The following is a 21,900-nucleotide window of genomic DNA, read 5'->3' on the forward strand; positions in this document are numbered from 1 at the left end:
GGCTGCTCTGTGTTGCACAGGCGGCCGGAAATGTGTCCCGCGTTGCCTTACAGCAATTCCAAGTGATAAACCCGCGTATTTGGGACGAAAGTAAGTGCGAGATGTTGACCTGTATTTGCTGTATAGTGCAAGAACACCAGAAACCGAGGAGTGACCCCAGCGCCAGGAACCCTGACCATCTCCTCATCTCCCATCTATGTTGAATTTCGGTGGAAATTACTGCCTAGGTTTAGGTGTGCAATAAATGCAGGCTGTAGAGTGAGCAAACAGTCCTTCCAAAAAAAAAACACAAATCGGGGCAGATAACCCCACGGCGCTGATGTACCCCAGCACGGGCGGCGACAGCCTCCGGCTGCTGCAGAGCTGGCAGGGATCTCCAGTCGTCTTGTGCTCTTGCTGATCTGCGATTAGACTGCTCGCAGGACAGTGGGTTTTCCTTTGAAGGCCAAGTAGTCTGAAGACGTGATGCTTTTCAACAGAGTGTGTCTAAATTGCTCTGGCACTTGCAGCAAGTTCACTTTTTGAGGTTGTGGCTGTTATTCTATTGTTAAATAATAGCTAATATAAAAAATTAGATGCTGCCTGCTCAGCTGACAGTGTAAAAACTGCATATACCATTATCTCAGGGTTATCCAGCCAGTGTTATTGCAGGCTCTGCTAAAGTGCAAGTGGAAGTTTGATGGTAGACATCTTCTAGCAGGAGTAAATGACCCAGCCGTAAGCGTTTCATGAGGTGGTTTTGGGTTATTCTTTTTTTCCTCCCTCATATTGACTGTTGGAAATGTTGGTACAGCTGATATTTATGAAATCCCTAAGCTATACAAGCAGGTTATAAAAGAAGACATGGATTTTTAACCAGTTATTAGGATTGGCCAGCAGAAGAAATACCAATATTGTCATTAAAGCTGCTTAGTTAAAAACTGTAAGCAACCTGTTGTTCTTTGAAGAAATCAAACTTGTATTTAAGTAGATAAGTACACAGCAACGTGTGTCCTGCTCTGCATATCATCTAGTAGACAGGCCTCGGTGTTGATCTATGTTTGGCCTTTCTAGTAGACTCTTCTCAAAGCCAGTTTTGATGTCCTAAAGCAGAGCCTTTATCAGGCAGCGTGGAAAGTTTGGTACTAGCACCTTGCCCATCCCAGCTACTCTCTGCAAAATCTGCCACACAGATAGCGCCAGACAAATTTGGTCAGCCACGTGAATGACCTGACTTGTCACAAAATGTAGTGGTGTGCATTTAAAAAAGTGAAAAGAAAAGAGAATAAGAGAATTTATCCAAAAGCAGAAGGTAGCAGTGGAACTCACCTGATACCAAAAGGAAGGCTGGCAGTTTGATTAGAACTCTTTTTTTTTTTTTCTTTTCTGTGTAAGCATTAAGCTAATCTCTTAGGGTTGGCTTTCAGTAACACTTGGTGGACATTTTTCACTTTCCATGTTTTGTTCACAGCACTAATATGGCTCATTATAAATGACTAATCTAATGCCTCGATCCTGCGGTGGGATGGTGTCAGTAGTCTCTTCTTTATCCACTGTGGAGCTTCCTGTGGCTCCGGCAGTCCATCCAGACGGGTCAGAGGACAGGACAGAGGCCGACATGACAATAGACATTCATATAAACCAGTGCATATATGGAAAAAGGAAGAATAACGGAATGATGGAGATGAGATAAACCCACACCAGTTATTAATATGTAATGTTGGCACACAAGTTAACAGTAATTTCCTTTAAAGTTTCTATTATTGGTAGTTGTGCAAACGACAAAACTTGAAGGTTTAGTTTTGTCTCCTTGCTCATTTAATCCTTAGTTTCTGCTGACATGGCAAGATAAATTAATTATGTAAACCATTGGAGAACAGTGTTGAATTCTTTACTCTCTCAGTCCTCCCTTCTCCAGTGTATCAGAAGTTTAATTAAGCTCTAAGCAGACTTTTGACGTGAACAAGTTTGTTGATAGAAGCTCAAGTCGTATTTGTACTCATGAGCGATGAACTTTTTTTATCTCTTTTGCATTGTCTCACTGGAACAAATTTTAGCAGTGAAAACATCTTCAGCTTTACAGTGCAAAAGCTTAATCCACTGAAGTTCTCTTGCTAAAGTGTTCTGAGACTGACCTGTGATGGTTTCACATCAGGAAAAATGCCAGTACATCAAGTAAAATCATAGACACATGTATGTTAATGTTCATGTTCTCCAGGTCTTCTTTTTTAAAAGATTCTTGCTTTGCTCTCATATTTACAGTCACTGTTAATGCGTTGGAAGGCAAAGACTGCAAGGAATCTGTGAAGCTGATTGCAGAAAGCTCTAATCTCTCAGAAGAGCAACTTGCGTTCCTCATTTCTGGCATGTATACCCTTCTCCGAGAAGCGCTGAGACTTCCCTTATCAACTTTCAAACAAGAAGTAAGTTCTGGGAGCGCTTGGAGTTCTGAGAAGTTAAAAGCTGTGCCAGACACAAGTTACCATCTAATGTGATTTGCCAGGGTGGGGAGCTGCAGCTAAATTGTTGCTCCAAGTTAAAGTGGTTGGAAGAAACTGTTAAAGATCTAGACCTTCTTATTTTTCCCTTGTTAGGCAGATTTACAGAGAAACTTTTTGAATATTATTTAAGTTTTGGGAGAGAAGATTCCTGTATCTTTTTGCTGCTTTAGCATCTTGTTTACTGTGCGTGTTTGTTTTCACAGGAAAGAAGGTCTTATGGCCCAAATGATATGGTGGAAATGGCAAGAAAATGCTATTTCTGCTTATGCTATGGGTGTTGTGTGATTATGTGTACAAGTTCCCAGCCTCTATCCCTTCTTTGTGGCTATTTTCTTTACTTTTTCATGTTACCTTACTTTTTTTTTTTTCTTTCTCATTTTATTCTTGTATGAGAGAACCACTTCTGGGCTTCCAGCACCTCTCCCTTGTTTAAAATACTGTTTTCATGTTTACCCAGGCGTGCTGGGAAAGCTCATATATTGCAGGAAACATAGTGAAAGCATGCTTTTAGTGTTCAGAGCTTATCTTTTGCCACTTTGTTTCTATTGTCATAGTTTAAAGAAGTTGCTGCAAAACATCTTTGGGAGTAAGGGCACATGTTTAGTCTACAAGAAGAATATGTTATGGATAGCTACATAAAAGAAATGGCAGGGATCTTGTTTTCAAAAGTAAAGGCTTCCAAGAGATTTAGGTGTTTAAAATTAGTTTCTCACAACTTGATGGAACACTTCTGGAAGTTCTTAGAATCACCGGATCGTAAAATGTGTTGGGCTGCAAGGGACCTTCAGAGGTCACCTAGTCCAACCCCCCTGCAGTGAGCAGGGACACCTTTAACTCCATCAGGTTGCTCAGAGCCCCATCCAGCCTGACCTGGAATGGCTCCAGGGATGGAGCTTCCACCACCTCTCTGGGCAACTGGTGCCAACATTTCACCATCCTCATTGTAAATAAATTTGTTCTAACATCTAATCTAAATCTACCCTGCTCTAGTTTAAAACCATTGCCCCTCATCCTGTCGCTACACACCCTTGTAAACAGTCCCTCCCCAGCTTTTCTGTAGCCCCCTTCAGGTGCTGGCGGGCCACCATAAGGTCTCCCTGGAGCCTTCTCTTCTCCGGGCTGAAGAACCCCAACTCTCAGCCTGTCCTCGCAGGAGACATGCTCCAGCCCTCTGACAATTTTTGTGGCCTCCTCTGGACCGACGCCAAGAGGTGCGCATCCTTCTTGTGTTGGGAGCTCCAGAGCTGGATGCAGTACTCCAGGTGAGGTGTCGCCAGACCAGAGCAGAGGGGCCAGAATCACCTCTCTCGATCTGCTGTCCACGCTTCTTTTGACGCAGCCCCGGATGCGATTGGCCTTCTGAGCTGCAAGCACGCACTGTTGGCTCACGTCCAGCTTTTCATCCACCGACACCACCAAGTCCTCCTCTGCGGGGCTGCTCTCTCTCACATCATCCCCCAGCCTGTATCGATGATATGGATTGCTCCAACCCAGATGCAGGACCTTGCACTTGCCCTTGTTGAACCCCCATGAGGTTCACAAGAGCCCACTTGTCCAGCTCGTCCAGGTCACTCTGGAGGACATCCCGTCCCTCTGGCATGTTGACCACACCACTCAGCTTGGTGTCAGTATGTAACCCGTCAGTTTGAAACTACTGGCACTCAAAACTAAAACTTTGGGAGACAGATACCAAGCAGGTAACCACATTAGGTGGAATGGACAAAGTTATCTTTCAAGACTACATCCTGTAAAATTTCACCTTCCATGTCTTTCCAGGTGTTTAAAGAAGACCTAAAGGAGCTCAGGTATGCCTATTGATGCCTTTTTTTTTAATCTGTTTGGGTTTTCATAACTTTTGTGTAACTGCCTCCCCAAAATAACTTTTTCACACAACAAAGTTGATATGAAAGTTACCTGTAAATAACACATAATACATCTGTTGCCAAATGTCATGTGAAGCCAGAGGAAAAAAACCAGGTGTTGTGTAAGAGTTGATTTAGCACTGAGCATGAGCAGTAAAATTCACATGCTGGGAAGATTGGTCTAATTTAGTCCATAATGTAGGTTATGCAAATGTGAGTGACCTTCTCTCTTCCATCTCCACCTTGCCCTGCAGTATTTTTTAACATGTTTGGTAAGACAGTAGTAACATTTCAGAAGATAAGAAACTGCCCTACTTTTTTTTTTCTTTGGAAGGCCAATGATATAATGTTCATGAAATCCTGCCACCTTGTTCAGCGACAATCTCTCCTGCCCATTACCCAGGAAAGCATGACATTTGTCACTGACTTAGTCCTAAGTTCTGTATCAGTCTCTTCCGAGTACCTCTGAATAGAAGTTAGTATCCTAAAAGCTGGATGTCCCATGCTAATAATCTTCCTAGGTTTTCCCTTATTCCCATATTCAGTAGCAGTGACAGAATAACAGCAGCTGATGTTTTCATCTGTAGAGAAACCTCTGTGCCAAGGCTCAGTTATTTTAAAGTGCTAATTTCCCATAATTCTTAGCATTTCATTTGCTACCTTGGAGGAGTTGCTAGATACGTTTCTAATTCTGTCTTTTTCACCATTATTTGTCTGTTAACCTCCACACTGGCTTTTTCCTCAAACTCTGTTCTGCAGGGTCATAAGCATCATTTACTTTATGAGCAACTTCAGGCAAACTAAAGGTGCAGATTTAGACACGTACTTGGGGTGTAATGGGTGAAAGGTGTAACTGGGGCCATGATGAAAGGTGCTGTGCTAGTTGATACAGTTCTGTCTGCAGCTTGGTGCTGGAGTTTGGCTTGCCTTTTGTCTTGTGAGCTAAACTGCAAGCTGCTTCCTCTGCCACATCACGGAGTTCACACCCAGGTTGAAGTAGATCGGTAAGAAACTGATGAATTGCTTTTGACCCAGTGGGAGTTGGTGGGTTTTGAGGTGTGCACAGATTGTGTGCAGTGTGATTAGGGAATAATGAAGAGCTCCATGCCAAGTTCTGTGGGGGTGGGTGAATATTTCTCTGTGGAGCAGTGGAGAAAGTTGGTATACAGGAGCGCCAGGAATTACTGCCTGTATCTAGAAATGGAGGCTCCCAGGCCCCTGTGCTTGTCATTTGACCAGACTTTTGTAATTACACCTTACGCTTTTGTATTTCAGTTTTCTGCCTGGATGATATTTTTTCCCTTTTTTTAATCTTTTATATCTTAAATCTGGCTCATCTTCTTGTTCTGGTTAACATGACTGATGTAGCAGCAATAGATCAGGTAACTGCATTTGTGTTGCTTGCAGACTTGTATGGGTTTGTGCTGCTTGTTGCTGCTCTCATCCCATTATTGGGACTCCCCTTAACTTCCGTTTCTGATGGTCTTATTTCCTGTGAGTAGCTCTCTTCACCTTGTGGCTAAACTTTTAGAAGAATAAGTAGATTATTCTACTCTCAAGGGTTTTTTTATATAGGAAATGTTTCCTGTGTTTCCCAATGCACTTCAGTTTGGAGATGAAATATATGATAATTTTTAAAGCACCTACTAATTACATTCAGACACTTAACCCTTCTGCAGTGACTCCTGTGGGTCATCCTGTGATCATGTGCAGGAAGAACACGTGTAATTGGTTGAACAACAATGTCTTGGCATTATTGGCATCCAGTGTTTGGGCAGGTATTTTGCACATTAAGGCAGAAAAATGCTGTATTTCCCTCTTCTTGTTGTGTCTTCTTTTGAAAGGTTTGAGCTCTGAGCCAGGTTGCCTTTTATTCACCTGTCCTGCATTGTTTTGTTCTTTCAGTGAAGCTGAAGGTTGGACTTAATTCCACTCATATAGTCTTGTAAGTCTCAATTTCCTGGTGATGCAGCTGGTCTTGGCATCTAGTTTTGGTGGAGAGAGAGGCTGGGAGACATGCCCACTTGTGATTAATTACATCAGTACTACTGGTTTCACAGGGTTGCCATTCTGTATCTCCTATTTCTTGCCCTGACTGGCGGAGGCAGTGGGTGCGATTCTGAATTGTGGGTGGGATTTTTATCCTCTCAGATTGTTTAATAACTTTATGGCTCAGGCCAATGACATCCTCACATCTTCTTCCTTGCCCTTTGAGTCCCTTCCTCAGAATGTTCTTATGAAAGCTGCTTGCCATCTGTAGCTCAGGCCTGAGCTCTGCCGTGTTCTGTGTCTGATCTGCTTAATGTGCGACTGGCCTCGTGTAAGCTGCTTGATCCAGGAACAGGATTTTCAGCAAAATCATTAACGGCACAGCAAAAATAATGCAAACTCAAAGGTAGCATTGCCGCTCGTTTTGGTAACACTTGCTCTTACCGTTGAGCAAGTATTGTGATAGGTATCCTACTAATCATATTGCAGCTGCCTCTCCCCAGCTATTCCACGACATGAAGAGGATATTCTGTCATCATCAGGAAGGGTTAAGTGATACACTTGCCTGGAAATTATAAGTAAAGTTTGTAGAAGTAGAGTCTTGTCTCTTCAGGAATAAAGACACATGCAGCCAAAACAGCACTGTCTAGTCCCTCCTCCTCACTTCCCAGTTTGCCTCAGATAACTACTTTGCTAATAGAAGTCAGTTTTACCCAAGCACCAGTTAAAAATGTGTTTTAACCACATTTCTTCCATTAAGAATTCAAGCTCTAATAACTGCTGTTTCATCTTCCCACTGTCTGAGTTGATGAGTTGTTTTTCTCCCATCATTAGATGCTGTAAGCCCTTTAGGACAGGTAACTTACTTGTTTGCTTTGATTTTTCTTTGATGTACCGCTGTGTATCTCAAGCCACTGGTGAGTAATGTCTCTGGGCACTGATTCATGTTGAGTTCTGGATTTAACTGTGGCAGCAGAAGTAGTTACGTTGTCCAACCTGTCTCCCTGTAGGAGGTTGCTGTCTCTGTGGCAAAGGCAGCTGAATGGATAGTGTTTGCTCTGCAGTCTTTGCAATTCACAGCCTGATATATTGAACTGAAAACTGACAGCAGCTTGTTTGTGAGGCAACAACAGTGTCGGAGGAATGGCAGCGTAGTGGAGAGGCACAGGGTGGATGGAGTGTGAGTTAGTCTGTTCAACCCGTTCTCATGGTCCCCATCGAATTTAGGCTTGTCCTCTCCTTGGCAGGTATGCTCGTTTTGTAAGTGATCTTAGCTACAAGGGTCTCTGTTTTTACTTTTGAGGGAGCAATCCATTTTGTTGTCTTTTCATTATGCTTCAAGTGAAAATAAAATAAAAGGTATAGGGTTGACATTTTTGAAAGCGTGCATTGCTGGCCTGCCTTCTGCACTTGTCAGAGGCACCAGTAAAACTTTCCTTGACTTTACTGAAAGAAGTTAAGCAAGTGTTGTATTCTTTTGAAATTCACTGTTGCCATGCTAGGTAGGGCAGGAAGATGTAATAGAGTTTTTTCAAGTTCTTGGTATAAAAACATCAGCTGTTATTTTGAGAGCCCAGACTGAATCAATACTGAAGTGCTTACATAAGAGCTGATGGCAGTTTTAAGAAAGGGAAGATGGAAAATGTTGACACATTTTTTGTGTTCTATAATAGATTATTTTTTTTTGTAGCTATGTATTTTGGTCACAAAAAACTTAACTATTCTGTATTGCTCTTCTCTTTAAGGATACCGGAAGATTTCATTGTGGACTTTTCCAGTATAGTCTTTGGTAACAGGTTAGTATCTTCATGTATTGTGCATTGTGCAACCAGCAGTGTGGCACAGAGCTCTGCTGACAAAAATCCCAGGCCTACTGAGGGAACAGCAAAATTCTGTAAATTAATGAGAACAAGATTTGTCTTATTCAGCATAACATGACATCCATCATACATGGCTCTACATGCAGTAAGTAGCTTTCATGCCAGTTTTCAGGTTTTCTCAGATCATCACCCATGAGTTTTTATAAAGTTCTGTAGACTCGGTAAGGTGCACCACTATCTACAGATGAAAAATTCATTGCAGAATTAAGCAGTTTTGTCATCATTATTGTTGCAAGTTAGAGCAAAAGTCTAACCCTTGCTCTGTTCAGAGGCAAGCTGTGTATGCCTTCTACACGCTGTAGTTCGTGGAAGCTTTCTCAGCATTTAATCAAGTCTTAATGTATGGTTGAATGGGGGGTTCACAGGGGTAACTTGATGAAATGCAGGAGATACCAAGTGCTCTGCTAGCTGTAATTAATTTTCTAGCAGTGTACCTCAGTAGCTCCAGAAGTACTAAATCAAGAATTTTTTGAACAGCCTATCTCTTTCGTCTGTTCTAGGGATTCCTTTTTTCTACATGGTTCTCTGCTCAACCACATCTAGCTTATTCTACATCTAGATATTGCTTGAACTTTTCTGTGTTTGCAGAACTTTCCTCCTTGAAACTCGAGGTCACCCAGCATCACTAACCCAACGCTGCTCCACACGCTCTGCGTGGAATCCCGATAATCGTAGTTGTGGTGTTTCGGTTACCCTCACAAGGGCCTGAATGCCACTACCGAAGTTAAAAATATTTTTCATTTCCTTGGTTAAGATCTTGGCTTAAACCTAAAGGTTCTTGGAGTAAAAATAAATTCAGCCTTCTCATCTTTTCTCTGCTCCTCTGTTTGAATTATAGGTGTTAGGAATGCAAAATTCATGGTTGCAAAGTGGAAATATTGTTTGCAGTGGAGAAAGAAGATAAATTTAGATGTCATTTGAAGCATGCATGATTGTCTGTTTTCCACTGTGAAATCACGATGCTGGAAAATTTAGCTTTTTCTCATTTGAAAGCTGTGATTATCCAGTGTAATCTTGCTCTGTGTTTTGAGACTAGAGAAGAACACCTCAGATGTGATTTCTAGACAGATCTGCTTTTATAATCTTAAATGTAACACTGAATCACACATATGCTTATTGAGTTGTAAATATATATGATTGTGATGGTAAGAAAAGTATTAGCATCTGATCAAGAATTCAGTATGAGCTAGATAACCCAGAAAAAGCCATTTTTAATACTTTTCCTGGCATCTTATCCTATTTTTTGCAGTTTTTTTCACTAAACAACAGCTCTGAAGTACTGAAAATTTGACATTTGTATTTCTCCCTACAGTTTCATCGAGCTATAAGACTGAAAGTAAAACTTGCCACACTGACATCATCAAATAACTGCATGAAATTAATACTTTTTTATGGGAAAGGGTAACCCTAACTTCGCTGCTCTGAATGCTTATAACAATTGTACTGCTTTATTTATTTATTTAAATAGTGTAGATTTACTTTTTACCAGGAGGGGTGTTCTCTGTGCTGTTTGTCACATTTCACAGTACCGATTGGTTCCTTCTCCCTGTTCAGTGTCCTGCTAGGCATGTCTTGGTACGTGCATAGGGAACCATCCAGAATTTGTCTTTAGTTTTGATACTGTTAGGTCAGCTCTTGCTCCAGATTCTCTTATCTTTCATTTTTGAGTGCTTTTCTTTTGCATCCTTTCCAGATGATGTTCTTGTCACCAGGTGTATCATTGTTTCCATGTATAATTTGGATGGTCGCTAGCTGATCTGTGGTGCTTTACTTGTTCTGACTTCTGCACTATGTGCTGACAGTGTACTGCAGCTGTTGGCACAGAGTGTTTACAAAATGTAATTATAGTCTGTAGGTTTTGGATATAAGATCCATTGAGTCTTTTCTGCTCCGTTTTGCTATTCCTCCTAGAATCAATGGCTTGATTAGTGGTCTGTATAATTTCTGTGTGTATGTTGGCCACTATGCACATTCTGTTATCCTTACAGGATTCTTGCAGTTCCAGCTGCGCTCTTGTCCAAACTAGGAAGGTGCTGACAGAAGCTTAAATGAAGCTATGAAAGCTGTGAGTCTTTCTGAGGGAATGGTACTGAAATGCAGTCCTGACCAGACCCAAAGCCTTGTGGTTTGGCCACAGAAATGCCATAGCTTAACAATATTCATAAGCTTCGCCTCCGTTTGGACATTGCTGACCTTTCCCGTCACTGCTAACTAGAACATCCTCCTATTATCTCTGCTCTTTCTTCCCCCAAAATGCTGGTGCTGCTCTGAATGGACCATCTTCCATTGACGGGAGTTAGCATGTCTCAAGGAAGCAGTAGCAGTGTGGCTATTTTTAGGCATTGCCCAAATTAAGCAATACTCTGGCAGCAGCTCACCACTGAGGGAAAGGCCTGTTCCTACGTTTAATCCTGCTAATGACCATTCTAGGCTCCAGCTCCTCATGGTTGCACCCAGCTGTGGTGACCTACTTCCTTCCAGTGGTTGACAGTGAGTAAGAACCAGCTGATCTATTTTTTCCTGCTCATTCTTTTACTGTACTATTAGGAATGTGTGTCACTTCTGACACCACCACCACCACCCCCAAAAGGAAAAAAAAGGGTAAATTCTTTCTTACATTGCCTTTGCTTTAGCAAGAGAATTGAAGGATCTCAGCCTGTCAGTCCTATGTACGTTAGCAAATCATTCGTCTTTCTGGGCAGCTTCTAAAGGCACCAGCTAACTTGCACACAAGAGTCTGAGCAGAGATGTTAGACTATCGTTCGTACAGTCCTTGATGTGTTCAGAGAGGATTCCTTTCTGATGTAAAGTCTGTAATTAGATTATGCCGAGCAGCATGGATAAAGGATGTAGCGTTTCTTATCCTTCCCTTAGTGGGAGTACTGGAGTAGCTTTGAAATGTACCGTAAAAAACTTCCAGAGACATGGGATGCCTAGCAAAAAAATATAAAAAAAATAAAAAATATGGTGAGTAACACCAAGTCCAGAGTGGCTAAAAATGGGTGGTTGTTATGTCTTTGAGTCAGATTGGCTTGTTTACTTACCCAGAGCTTTAGATACTGTTAAACTTTTAAAGATTGTCAACTATCTGAAGTTTAATTGCTGTCAACTCACAGAAATTCCCTCACAGAAATAAACTGAGGCTTTATCAGCCTGATTCCTCCTGCAATTAGTAATAAATGGAGTCCTTGGCTTCTTACACATTAGACTAAAGTTTTGAAGGTTGTCCTGTGGTTGGCAGTGAACATTATGTAAGGAATTTAAGAGTTTGTAAATTATGTTGGATTAGCGAGAGCCACTGTGTGGTTATATTTTTTAAGTTTGTTTCAAAGCACACTCTATTATTACATTTTAAAACATTGCTGCTCTCTAATACTAGATCCTTTCCACTGAAGAAGCACAGTGACCTTATTCCAGCTTTTTGCTGAAGTCATCTGTCTCGTTCCTCCTTGCTTGTTCCTGTTGGATCTGCATGAAGGCAAAGTTATTTGCAAATCCCTTTCTGTGCCTCACAGTTGCATGTAATTGAAGTAATAGGTACGCCAGCCACCTCAATGACTCTTACTAAACTTTATAGTGACGTCAGTTTTCTGGAATTACATGGAGTCGCTTGGTGTCTTTTTTTTAGTTAAGCATAGGAAGAGCAGGTAACCTGAGCACAGCTGTCTCAAAACCTCCACTCGTTCAGACCTCTCTAAAGGAGGATAGATGTAGGAGAGAAACAAGTTCTGGGCAAGTTTATTCTTAGGAATCTTATTTTCTCTTACACTTGTTGTTTCTCTAAGGAATTTGCATTTCAGTCTTCCATTTCTGATTTACTCTGTAGGCGTCCTGATTCCGAAAGCACAGCTCTGATACGAGGAAGTAGACTGCCACGTGTCCAGGACCTCAAGTGGAGAGTGGACGTAGCTATTTCCACAAGGTATGAAAGAGAGCCCTGCATGACCCTAGAAATCACTTTGCCCCGGGTTAAACTGACTTCTTGTGCTGCTTAAAACTGCTAATGGTCTCCAAGTATCTTGCTTTAGGGATTGGCATGTGACATTAAATGGTAAGAGACAAAGCGTAGAGGTCAATTCTGTACAGGTTACTGCTGTTAACATGGACCTGTCGCATGGACCTGCTGCCTTTCTGCTTCTACTAATGGCACTTCTTAGGCTCCTTGTTTGTTTTGACCTCTAAAACCTCTCTGCTAGAAACATTTCACTCCAAGTTTGAGTTTAAAACTTAATGGAGCTGATACAGCTCCACAGGTCCTCAGAGATGATGGAATAAATTAGATGGCTTGACCCTCATGCAGCCAGCCAAGCTCTCGGTTTCACTGGAGCAGGGAAGGGAAATCACCTATTCAGCGTCTTAAGTAGACCATCATTTGTGTGTTGCACGTGTTAAAGAAAATCACTTTCCATCACCTGTGCTGTAGCTTCAGAACAGCACCTTTACGCTGCCATAGTTATGCAATTGGTCATCGATCTAGTTTCTTTCACAGAACAGGAGTAAAGGCCTTTGTGATCATCGTGTGAATAGCTGTTTGCCATCTGCTACAGCAGAGGCAACCGGGGCATGGATCTTTGGCTCAAACCGGAAGGAAGCAGAGGCCTGTTGTCTGTGCCGTCCCCGGTCTTTATCTAGTTGTAACCAAGATGGACCAGGGCAAAAGAAACTGGAAGGTGATCCAGTATTGTGTTACACATGTCAGTAGTGTAAATTGTTAGCACAAGGGATTTCGTGTTGCATTCATGAATGCCTGCATCTGAGGGACAGTGCAGTCTGTTTCCTGCCACAGTTGAGAGGCCCATGGGTAATCAGGGGTACTCTTACTAAAATAAAGAGGAAAAGGTCTTAAGTGAAAATTGTAATGGTCACAAGCTTCCAGTTCAGGTGACTCTCAGGTGAGCAGTACTGCGAGCACCACACAGCAATCACTGTGCAGAAAAAATTTGTGCCTCAGAGAGAGCAAAATGTACAGATAATCACCATCCGGCCCAACACTTCCAACCTGCAGGCAAATGCTGTGATTTGTTTTCCAAACAACACAGGAACGGTATGTTATCCTATTCTATTTTCCTTCCTCTTATTTTCCTTTCCAGTCAACCTCCCCCCTGGGATTTCTTGTTTATCTTCCAACAGCAGCCTCTGCAAAGGGATATGGCTTCTGGCTGTAGCGCCTGTCAGTACCTGAGCAGGTTTTGGCAACCCTGGCTGATGGAAGCTGCACAAGAATGACTCATTTCCCCTCTTTGGGTCATCAAATAGAATAACAACCACAAATTTAGGATGAAGACTGGAAGAGCTTGATTCCCCAAGTGAGATGGCAGTTGAGAGTATGCAGTGATGGAAAGGATTAATGTAACATGGTAAACTGCATGAGAAAACTGTGCATTATTACTTAGCAGTACTTGCTCAGCTCTTATCCTTGTTGTAGTTCCACTAAACTGATTATTATGTAAAATGATAATGCTTCTAAACTTTACAGTTACTAAACTACCAAAAAAAAATTTTTAGTCTCAATATTGAGGTAAAGTGGGACAGGACTCCTATGTTTATGAGTCGCTTGCCAGCCCCATACAGGACTTCATGACTGAAATTACTCATGTTCTATGTAAAGCCTACGCAAATATCTTAAATTGTTAATGTGTAACATACAATGTACTCATCATACTGCTGATGTCTATTGTTGTAATACTAATAATATAAATCATTTCAGTTCACTGGCCCGGGCGCTTCAACCATCCATTCTGATGATGATGAAGCTTTCAGATGGGACAGCTCATCGCTTTGAAGTAAGTTTGATTGCCATAATAAATAAAAAAGAAACCACTTGAACTTCTTTTTAGAAAGTTGAATCACTATTTAGAATATTAAAGCTTTTGTAAACAATGCATTATCGTTGGTTGGTTTTTCTTGGAAGCTTTCATGTTAAGTGTAGCCACATACAATATATAATGAAGTGCTAACCAAAATGCTTTCATACCTTGTTCCTACACACATTTTCTTGAAACTTCATTTGTTAGAAGAATATTAATTACTGATAAGCACTGTTGCATAATACCTGGCTTGATTAAAAATGATGGGTTTGATATCAGCTGTAACTTTCAGACCTGATGGTGGCTCTTGAGGGCAGAAAAATTAATGGCATAGTTTACATAACATATGATACGCTTCTAAACTTCCTGCGTTTAGCAGAGAGCGACAACATTCTCTTCTGTGGCAGAGGTAGGTTTTTTCTTTTTCTTCAGCACAGTTCTTGCTGCTAGAAAGAAAGTAAAAAAACCTATCTGCTTTTTACCTCAGCATTAGTGGCAGTATTTATAATGTGTAGAAGGCTTGCCAGAAGATGGCATAAACTCTTCTGTATTTTTACCCTTTAAAAAGGAACGCTATTGGTTCTATAAATAACAGGGTGGTACATACAGGAATCCAGTGCACAGCAGGCATTGTTATTTAGGAATTCTCTAAAGACTTTGGCTTCAGTTCATGTGTTAGTAGTAGTCTGGAGGAAGCACCAAAGAGTGTGTGTTACAAGAGGTGGACTGATTTTACTGTTACAGTGCTTCACAAGAAGGCAGCTCTGGAGGAAGGCACAAATTCTGGGCCACATTGCGAAGTGTTGATGATGTCACTTCACAGGAGATCAAATTCACCTCTCTGTGGACAGCCCAGCTCAGAGCATCTGTACATTCTGTTCAAAGTCTTCCATGGAACTTAAATGATGACATGGTCTTCAGGTTAACCCTTTACGAGAGGATAAGTTTCATCTGTGAGAATAAAAACTAGTGTATATTTATTAGATCTGGGGATTTATTTCCTGGTCTATAATGTCAAGTCTTGATCTTGGTGGCATTGTTCCTGGTTGGTTTGGGTTTAGGTTTTTTTGTTGTAGGTCTATGGAAGAGCCTTTGCTGTTCTGCAGTGGAGATGTGTTGGTGTTGCCTGTCCAGTACTTGCAGAAGTGCCAATATCCCATAGCAAACAATGCGCTTCTCTTTGCTGCTGCTGTTTAGATCTGAACGCCAAAGATCTGGCTGTAAATACAATTTCTGTGTCTTGCAGTTAGTAGCTCTTTGGGATAAATCTGTGTTTTGGTTCAAGGTACCACACACAAGCAGATGTAGTCCTTGGCTCTTCAGTTTCCTTTCACTGGGACACGTACAGGATGTCCAGCGAACTGGTAACTCCAGACGATAATTCTGTTACGAGCAGTTTTAAAATGTGTGTGCTACAGGGAGAAGTTACATTCTGGTCTCTTGGGTTTGGTTTGGTTTTTTAATCGCAGTGTTACTTCTTACAAGGAAGAGTCTTTAAAAAGCAATAGGTGTTGCAGCATTTGGAGTCATGTTGTATGTATGTCAAAAGTGAAAAAGGCCTGATGCCTTTTCATACATTCCTGATGCATATGGAAAATGCAAATCAGATGTTGGATTCCTCTCACATAACTGATGACGAGATGTAGGCAGAAGGATGACAGGGGACTCTGTCTAAAGAACTGTGTCTTCAGTGTGGTCAAAGCAGTAGAGCCGATGGGGCAGTGCTCTGCAGAGCGGCCGGGGACTCGCCGGCCTGCTCTTGGTACGCAGGCGAGCGCGTGCATTTGTGCGCTGCACTAATGCTAATCTGTGTCACCCAGTCTGTGCCTGTGCTGAGACATGCTTCTCTGTCTTAACAGATAATAGATTTCCATCCATTTGGCTTCTCAGGCTTGAAATGGTAAAGGAAGGTCCATTAGTCTCCTGCACAGTTGAAAATGTTTTGTGTATTTAATCAAAACCTGCCTTCAGTGTATAGACAGTGCCCAGTCCTCTTTGCTCTTGAGATTGCTGCCAAGTCTCTTGCTTTGAGGCTCAATTCCTTTCTCCGGCAAGCTTGGACAAGCAGAGTATCTGGAATTTGTTGCTTGAAAATTCTGTAGGTTCTACGACCTTCCAGATGTCTTCGTCTTTCCTGCGAATCCATGACTCTCTTATATCACCAAAGCAGCCATCAGTTTATATTTTGAAATATTTCCTTTCTCACCTCTGGCAGTACAGAAAATGTACTGTGTAACTGTTATTTCTGTTTTTTCCCACTCTCCTCTGTTTTTTCCACCCAGATAATTTAGTTGAATTAACTGACTTTTATTAACCTCAAATCCCTTGTCTTAAGTCTTAAAAAAAGTATTTTAAGGGAGATTGGGCTGATACTGTGGAATGTTCCCTATCCATAGGAATGCCCCCATCAAAGTTCCTAAGGTGTTTCTGTTTTCTAACTTGGGTATTCTGTTTCAGGTGCCAGTTGCAAAGTTTCAAGAACTGAGATACAACGTTGCCCTTATACTGAAGGAAATGAATGATTTGGAGAAAAGGAGCATACTGAAGATCCAGGACTGAACACTTTTACATTGAGACTTTATAGAAGAGATCTGGAACCCTTGGCGCGTTCTGTGAATCGCAAAGCAGGGGACCATCACCACGTTGCCTGTCTGAACTGCAACACTGCATTTATGATGTCTGCTGTAAATATTTTTTTTTTATTTAAGTGTTAAAAGCACAAATTCTTTTTGTAAGACGTAGGAAAACCAAAAAAAAAATCAAAAAACATATAATGCTGTTTGCGAGCATTTTTGCATGATTCATCAAAATGTTTTTTAAATAACTGTCTTAATACATGTAACAGTCATTTATTTCTGATTATGATTCATCACTCTAATTATTTTTGAAAGCCTGCTACCGGAAGCCCCATCAATGTGTATCATAAGAAAGCTCTGCAATATTTCAAATAAAAAATAAAATAAACACTTCTGTGCGCTAGTATGACAAATGTGAGCTTGGGTTTTGCCTTAGTAAAATTGCTGTCTGGCTTCTTACAAAGTGACTGAGTTACAGCTACACATAATTATAGGCTAATTTTGAAGAAAATTGGAAGTCTGTGGATCAAGGAAGAAGTATCAGCTGAGCTTCCAGAACTAATTCCATGGAATTGCAGAAGCACAAAGGTGCAATCTCATTCTTTATCTGGTTGATCAGAATGGGCTAAATACCAGTAATCTCATAGATTTCTAACTGGAAATGCTGCCTGCCTGTTGTTTCATGTGTTTCCTATGTGTTTGAATCATAGAATCATTAAGGTTGGAAAAGACCTAAGGCTGGAACAGATCATCAAGTCCAATCATCAACCCAGTGCCACTGTGACCACTAAACCATGTCCTGAAATGCCACATCTACACGTTTTTTGAATGCCTCCAGGGATGGTGACTCCCACCACTTCCCTGGGCAGCCTGTTCCAATGCTTCACCCCTGTTTCAGTAAAGAAATGTTTCCTAATATCCAACCTAAACCTCCCCTGGCGCAACACGAGGCCATTTTCCCTTGCCCTATCACTTGCCACTAGGGAGAACAGACCAAATCCCACCTCCCTACAACCTCCTTTCAGGTAGTTGTAGAGAGCGATAAGGTCTCCTCTCAGCCTCCTCTTCTCCAAACTAAAAAATCGCAGTTTCCTCGGCCTCTCCTCATAAGACTTGTTCTCCAGATTCTTCACCGGCTTCAAATCACCCGACTTCCTACTGGGCAGAAACCTCTGGCACTGTGATGATAATGAACCACAGGAGGCAATAACTTTGTAGACCCCTACAGCTACTTACTCATCAATAGTCCGACCATCAACGAGTCTGCAGGGACTCAAAGGCCTGATCCTCGCAAAACCTACTCAGAGAGGTGTCCCAGCTCAGGGGGAGATACTGGGTCACACAGTCCTGGAGAGCTCCAAAGGCCAGATTGTAATTTACAGGATCTCAAGACAATTGGCTTTGGTCAGTATTCTCCATTCTGGCCACAACTCGTGCTGACTCATTCTGACACACAATCTGGCCCAGGGGTGGCCAGAGGGCCTGACACCGAACCACTGCACTTGTCACCAAGGTAATGGCTCCATGGGGCTTATCCTGAGATCTCCGCATGGCCCGGGCCACCACAACCATGCACACTGAGGGGGACTTAAACGCTTGGCATTTTCATTCTGCTGTACTTAGAAAAGGAGTTAATTTGAGGTTTCCTTCTCACAGATCAGCTTTCCAGTAAAACAGCAGTTGTCACTAAAATGGCTAGCGGATAGTTCCTCGGTTTTGATAGAACAGGAGCCTTCGGATTACTGCCGGGTTTCTCAAAATGTCGTGGTGGAATATGCGTTAAATATTTAACACTGAAATATCTTCTTACTTCACAATTAAAATACTCTGGAATTTGAATTCCAGACTGTAGTCCTTTCATTCCAATCCAGAACAAAAGCAACCTTCTAAGAATCTGGGTATGCCTGAACAGAAAAGATTTTACTCAACACCAGGTTTGGTTACCCTTCGAGGACACACTGAATCCCCCTTTCTATATCACGTGGTGAAAGACACGACTCCAACGGGGTGCTCGCTCTGTCAGTCCTGATCTGTCAAGCTGATCACTAGTCAGTCGCGAGTTGGGAAGGCAGGAGGAGGTCTGCATGGGGAGGGCACTGCTTTTCTTCTTGTTACACATTGTTCACAGACCGAGAGGTAACAAGGTCCTTTCACTAGTTCTACTGGGAGATTTCCCTGAAAAACAGACCCCAGTGACCCAGTTGCTTTCTCTGTTTGATGGTCTCTCTATTTGTTTAAACTGGATAATCATAGAATCATAGAATGGCCTAGGCTGGAAGGGACCTTAGAGATCATCTAATCCACCCCCCCCATTTGTGTATGTCTTACTATTAGCTATTTTCTAACCATGGCATATGAATGTAAAATTTCTCCACTACACTTTTTCTTTCATTTCCTTTATAGTATATGGGACATTGTGCCTTTTCTTCCAATACTAATGTGTCAAAACATATTCAAAATAGAATATGAATATAAATCACATGTGCCTAACAGCAGAGATGCCTAGTGGAGTAGTCACAGTAGGCAGAATGCGAACAGAGAGTTAAAGATAGTTGCCAGAAATCATTCAGAGATTCACTGGCAAAATAACACCAAGAACTCACTCAACTTCACTTCGTGTTCTCTAACTGTAAGTTAATGCAGCTTCCTGATGTAATGGTCAGGCCGCTCTCTTTTTTTAATTTTTTTTAATCAGCTCAATTCCATGGGCCATCAGTCCAAATCTGTACTTGCCTGTGGACTATGAGAGCATGTGCAGAGCACTGGAAAATAAAAAGCCACCCGTGGCTGTATTTGTGATGTGACTTTTCACATCCCTACTTCCAGCAGAGAAGGAGCACGACTAGTAGGTCAGAATTTCACACTTGGATTAGTCGTCTTTGAGAGCGGAAAGAAACAGGTTTGCTGGTTGTTTCTGTGGTCTCCAAGCGTGATGCAGCTGATAGCTCCAGAAGGCTGAAGAATGTAGTCATGCTCTCATACTGCCCATTATGCCAGACATTAACTGCTGGAAGAAGACCGGTATTGTGTTCGTCATTAAAAGCAAGAAATTAAACCTCCCTTTGAAGAAGAATCATACAAGGGAGATATGCTTTTGCAGAGTGAGTCACCTCCTAGTTTTAACTTCTTCTAAGTGAAGGATAAATCTGCTCTTGATCTCATGAACAATGCAGGTAGGTAGGGGGCTGGGTTTTTTTTTTCCTTTTTGCTTTTTCTTTTTTTTTGCTTTCTAATCAATCACACCTCATGACCCACTGCTGCTCCAAATCCATGAATATATGTATGAAAATATGCTTTCAGGATGTGTTATGTAAAAACACCCCGGCATATCTAGATTGAGAACGTACATTCAATTTACACAGCTGTTTTTGCTAAAATGGTCTTTGCCGAGCTGGGCCTGATGTCAGAATCAAATATTTTGCAGTTGTTTGACTTCTAGTGAACAGTAAATCAGTACCTTGGCTTTAAAATACTTTGCTGTTAGCGACTGTACAGCTCACTCTGTACCTGTCACACCCCACAGAGTACTAACATTTACCACACACCGCACACACCAGGAACTAGCAGAGGCAGAACCAGCTGGTTTCTCCCCTCAGAAGTCACAGAGTTGCTGCCCATAAGCCACCCATGATAAGAGCTTAACTGTTTTCCGGCTTTGGATAAAGGTCTGTGTTCTGAACCCTCCTAAGCATTCAGCTCCCACCACAGGAGCAGTTCATTAAGCACAGTTGCCCTTTTCTCTTGAAATGTTTCAGCCACGTCCCTGCTGGTGTAAGAGAACTCCCAGAAGTACATTTCACAGCGCTTGTTTGAGACTCATTTCAGTCCTGAGCGATCAGGCTGCCAGCTAGCCCTGCAGATGCTTTCATACATCGTAAATAGAAACTGTAGAAGTTCCTTTCAGAGCACAAATGCCGATTACATTTTCTATGATAATCTAGTTCCATTCCCTATCTTGAATTTATGCACTGCAAGAAACCTTCCATTTACACCGTGACTTATCTCTTTAAGTGTCTGCTCTGTCGCTATGTAAATACTGGTGGCATACCCCTGATAGAGAGATTGTCATTGCATTGCTACTGGTAACCAGCGGTTATGTCACTTTCCCTCGCTTGAATAGGCTTTGACTCATAGTGGTTTTCAGGACAATGGTTATAAAATAACACACTGAGGGGTTGCCGAGACTATAGTTTTGCAATAGAGACAACAGTCGACCTCAAGGCTACAAGAAAACATTTTTTCCCCATTTTTTTTAAGGGTTTTGTCTTTTATAGTATGAATTTTCTTGCACGGAAGTTTCGAAAACAAGAATTCTGTATTAGCAAGCTTGAGCCTAGTGGGAATACCCCACACTTCTGAGCACAAACACCAATTATTTCTAATGGTTCTGAAGCATTGCTTAACTGAAATTTTAAGCGCTTCAGTTGTCCTGCCTTTCTGTGAATTATTTGGTGGCAGGCTGTGCCATACTTTGGATGACTTAAGTGATGGCAGAAAGAAACCAGCAGTTATTCCATCAACCTTTTTGTTTTTCTAATTAAAGGACTTCCCTGGGAACAACAGTCAGATGTTGGGGTTTTGGTTTGGTTTTGGTGTTCTGTGTTTGCTGTTTGGGTTTTTTTTGTGTGTTAAGAGCCCTAGAGACAGAGGCCAAATTTCTGGCCGGTGCAATATGTACACGCATCATAGGAATCAAAGACAACTGAAGAGTCTGACGGCTGGCTTCCGTTTTCAGGTATATATATATCAGACCTTTTGTGTGAGCTTAACGATTGCCTACACATGGACATGTAATCATAGAATCATAGAACAATTCGGTTGGAAAAGACCCTTGGGATCATCAAGTCCAACCATTGACCCTACACTACAAGGTCACCTAAACCATATCACCCAACACCCCATCTAAGCGACACTTGAACACATCCAGGGATGGCGACTCAACCACCTCCCTAGGCAGTCTGTTCCAGTGTTGGACCACTCTTTTGAAGAATTTCTTCCTAATGTCCAGCCTAAACCTGCTCTGTTGCAACTTGCAACCATTCCTCCTGGTTCTGTCATCACAACGTCAGCCCTCATTATTAAAGTGTTATTAAGATCCTCGTTTCACGTGGCTTTAAATCAGTTTTTCACTTTCAGTCCAAGTTCATCCCAACTTTCTCAAGTATTCTCTCCAAGCAGGGTCTCACAAAGGTGGTATCGCCTCTTCTTTCTTACACCGGTCAGGCCCCACGGGCGGGGCTTGTTCCCCCACACCAGCTTCGCTTACGCGGGCTGACCTGGGGACTCCACACACTCTCCTGTGATTT

General features: G+C 41.9%; 1 protein-coding gene across 1 annotated transcript; it reads left to right on the forward strand.

Moving 5' to 3' along the window:
- Positions 1-2,241: 2,241 nt before the first annotated feature.
- On the forward strand, positions 2,242-16,983 carry LOC104268810 (COMM domain-containing protein 5; the record flags this gene model as incomplete). The annotated part of the gene is made up of 6 exons (XM_009866070.1): positions 2,242-2,402; positions 4,257-4,285; positions 8,077-8,127; positions 12,038-12,133; positions 13,919-13,994; positions 16,476-16,983. Coding segments are annotated over 6 exons (515 nt in total), but the record flags the coding sequence as incomplete, so codon positions are not given.
- Between the last annotated feature and the right edge of the window lie 4,917 nt (positions 16,984-21,900).

This window comes from Apaloderma vittatum, unplaced genomic scaffold (genome assembly GCF_000703405.1).
Source record: "Apaloderma vittatum isolate BGI_N311 unplaced genomic scaffold, ASM70340v1 scaffold12280, whole genome shotgun sequence".
NCBI lineage: Eukaryota > Metazoa > Chordata > Aves > Trogoniformes > Trogonidae > Apaloderma > Apaloderma vittatum.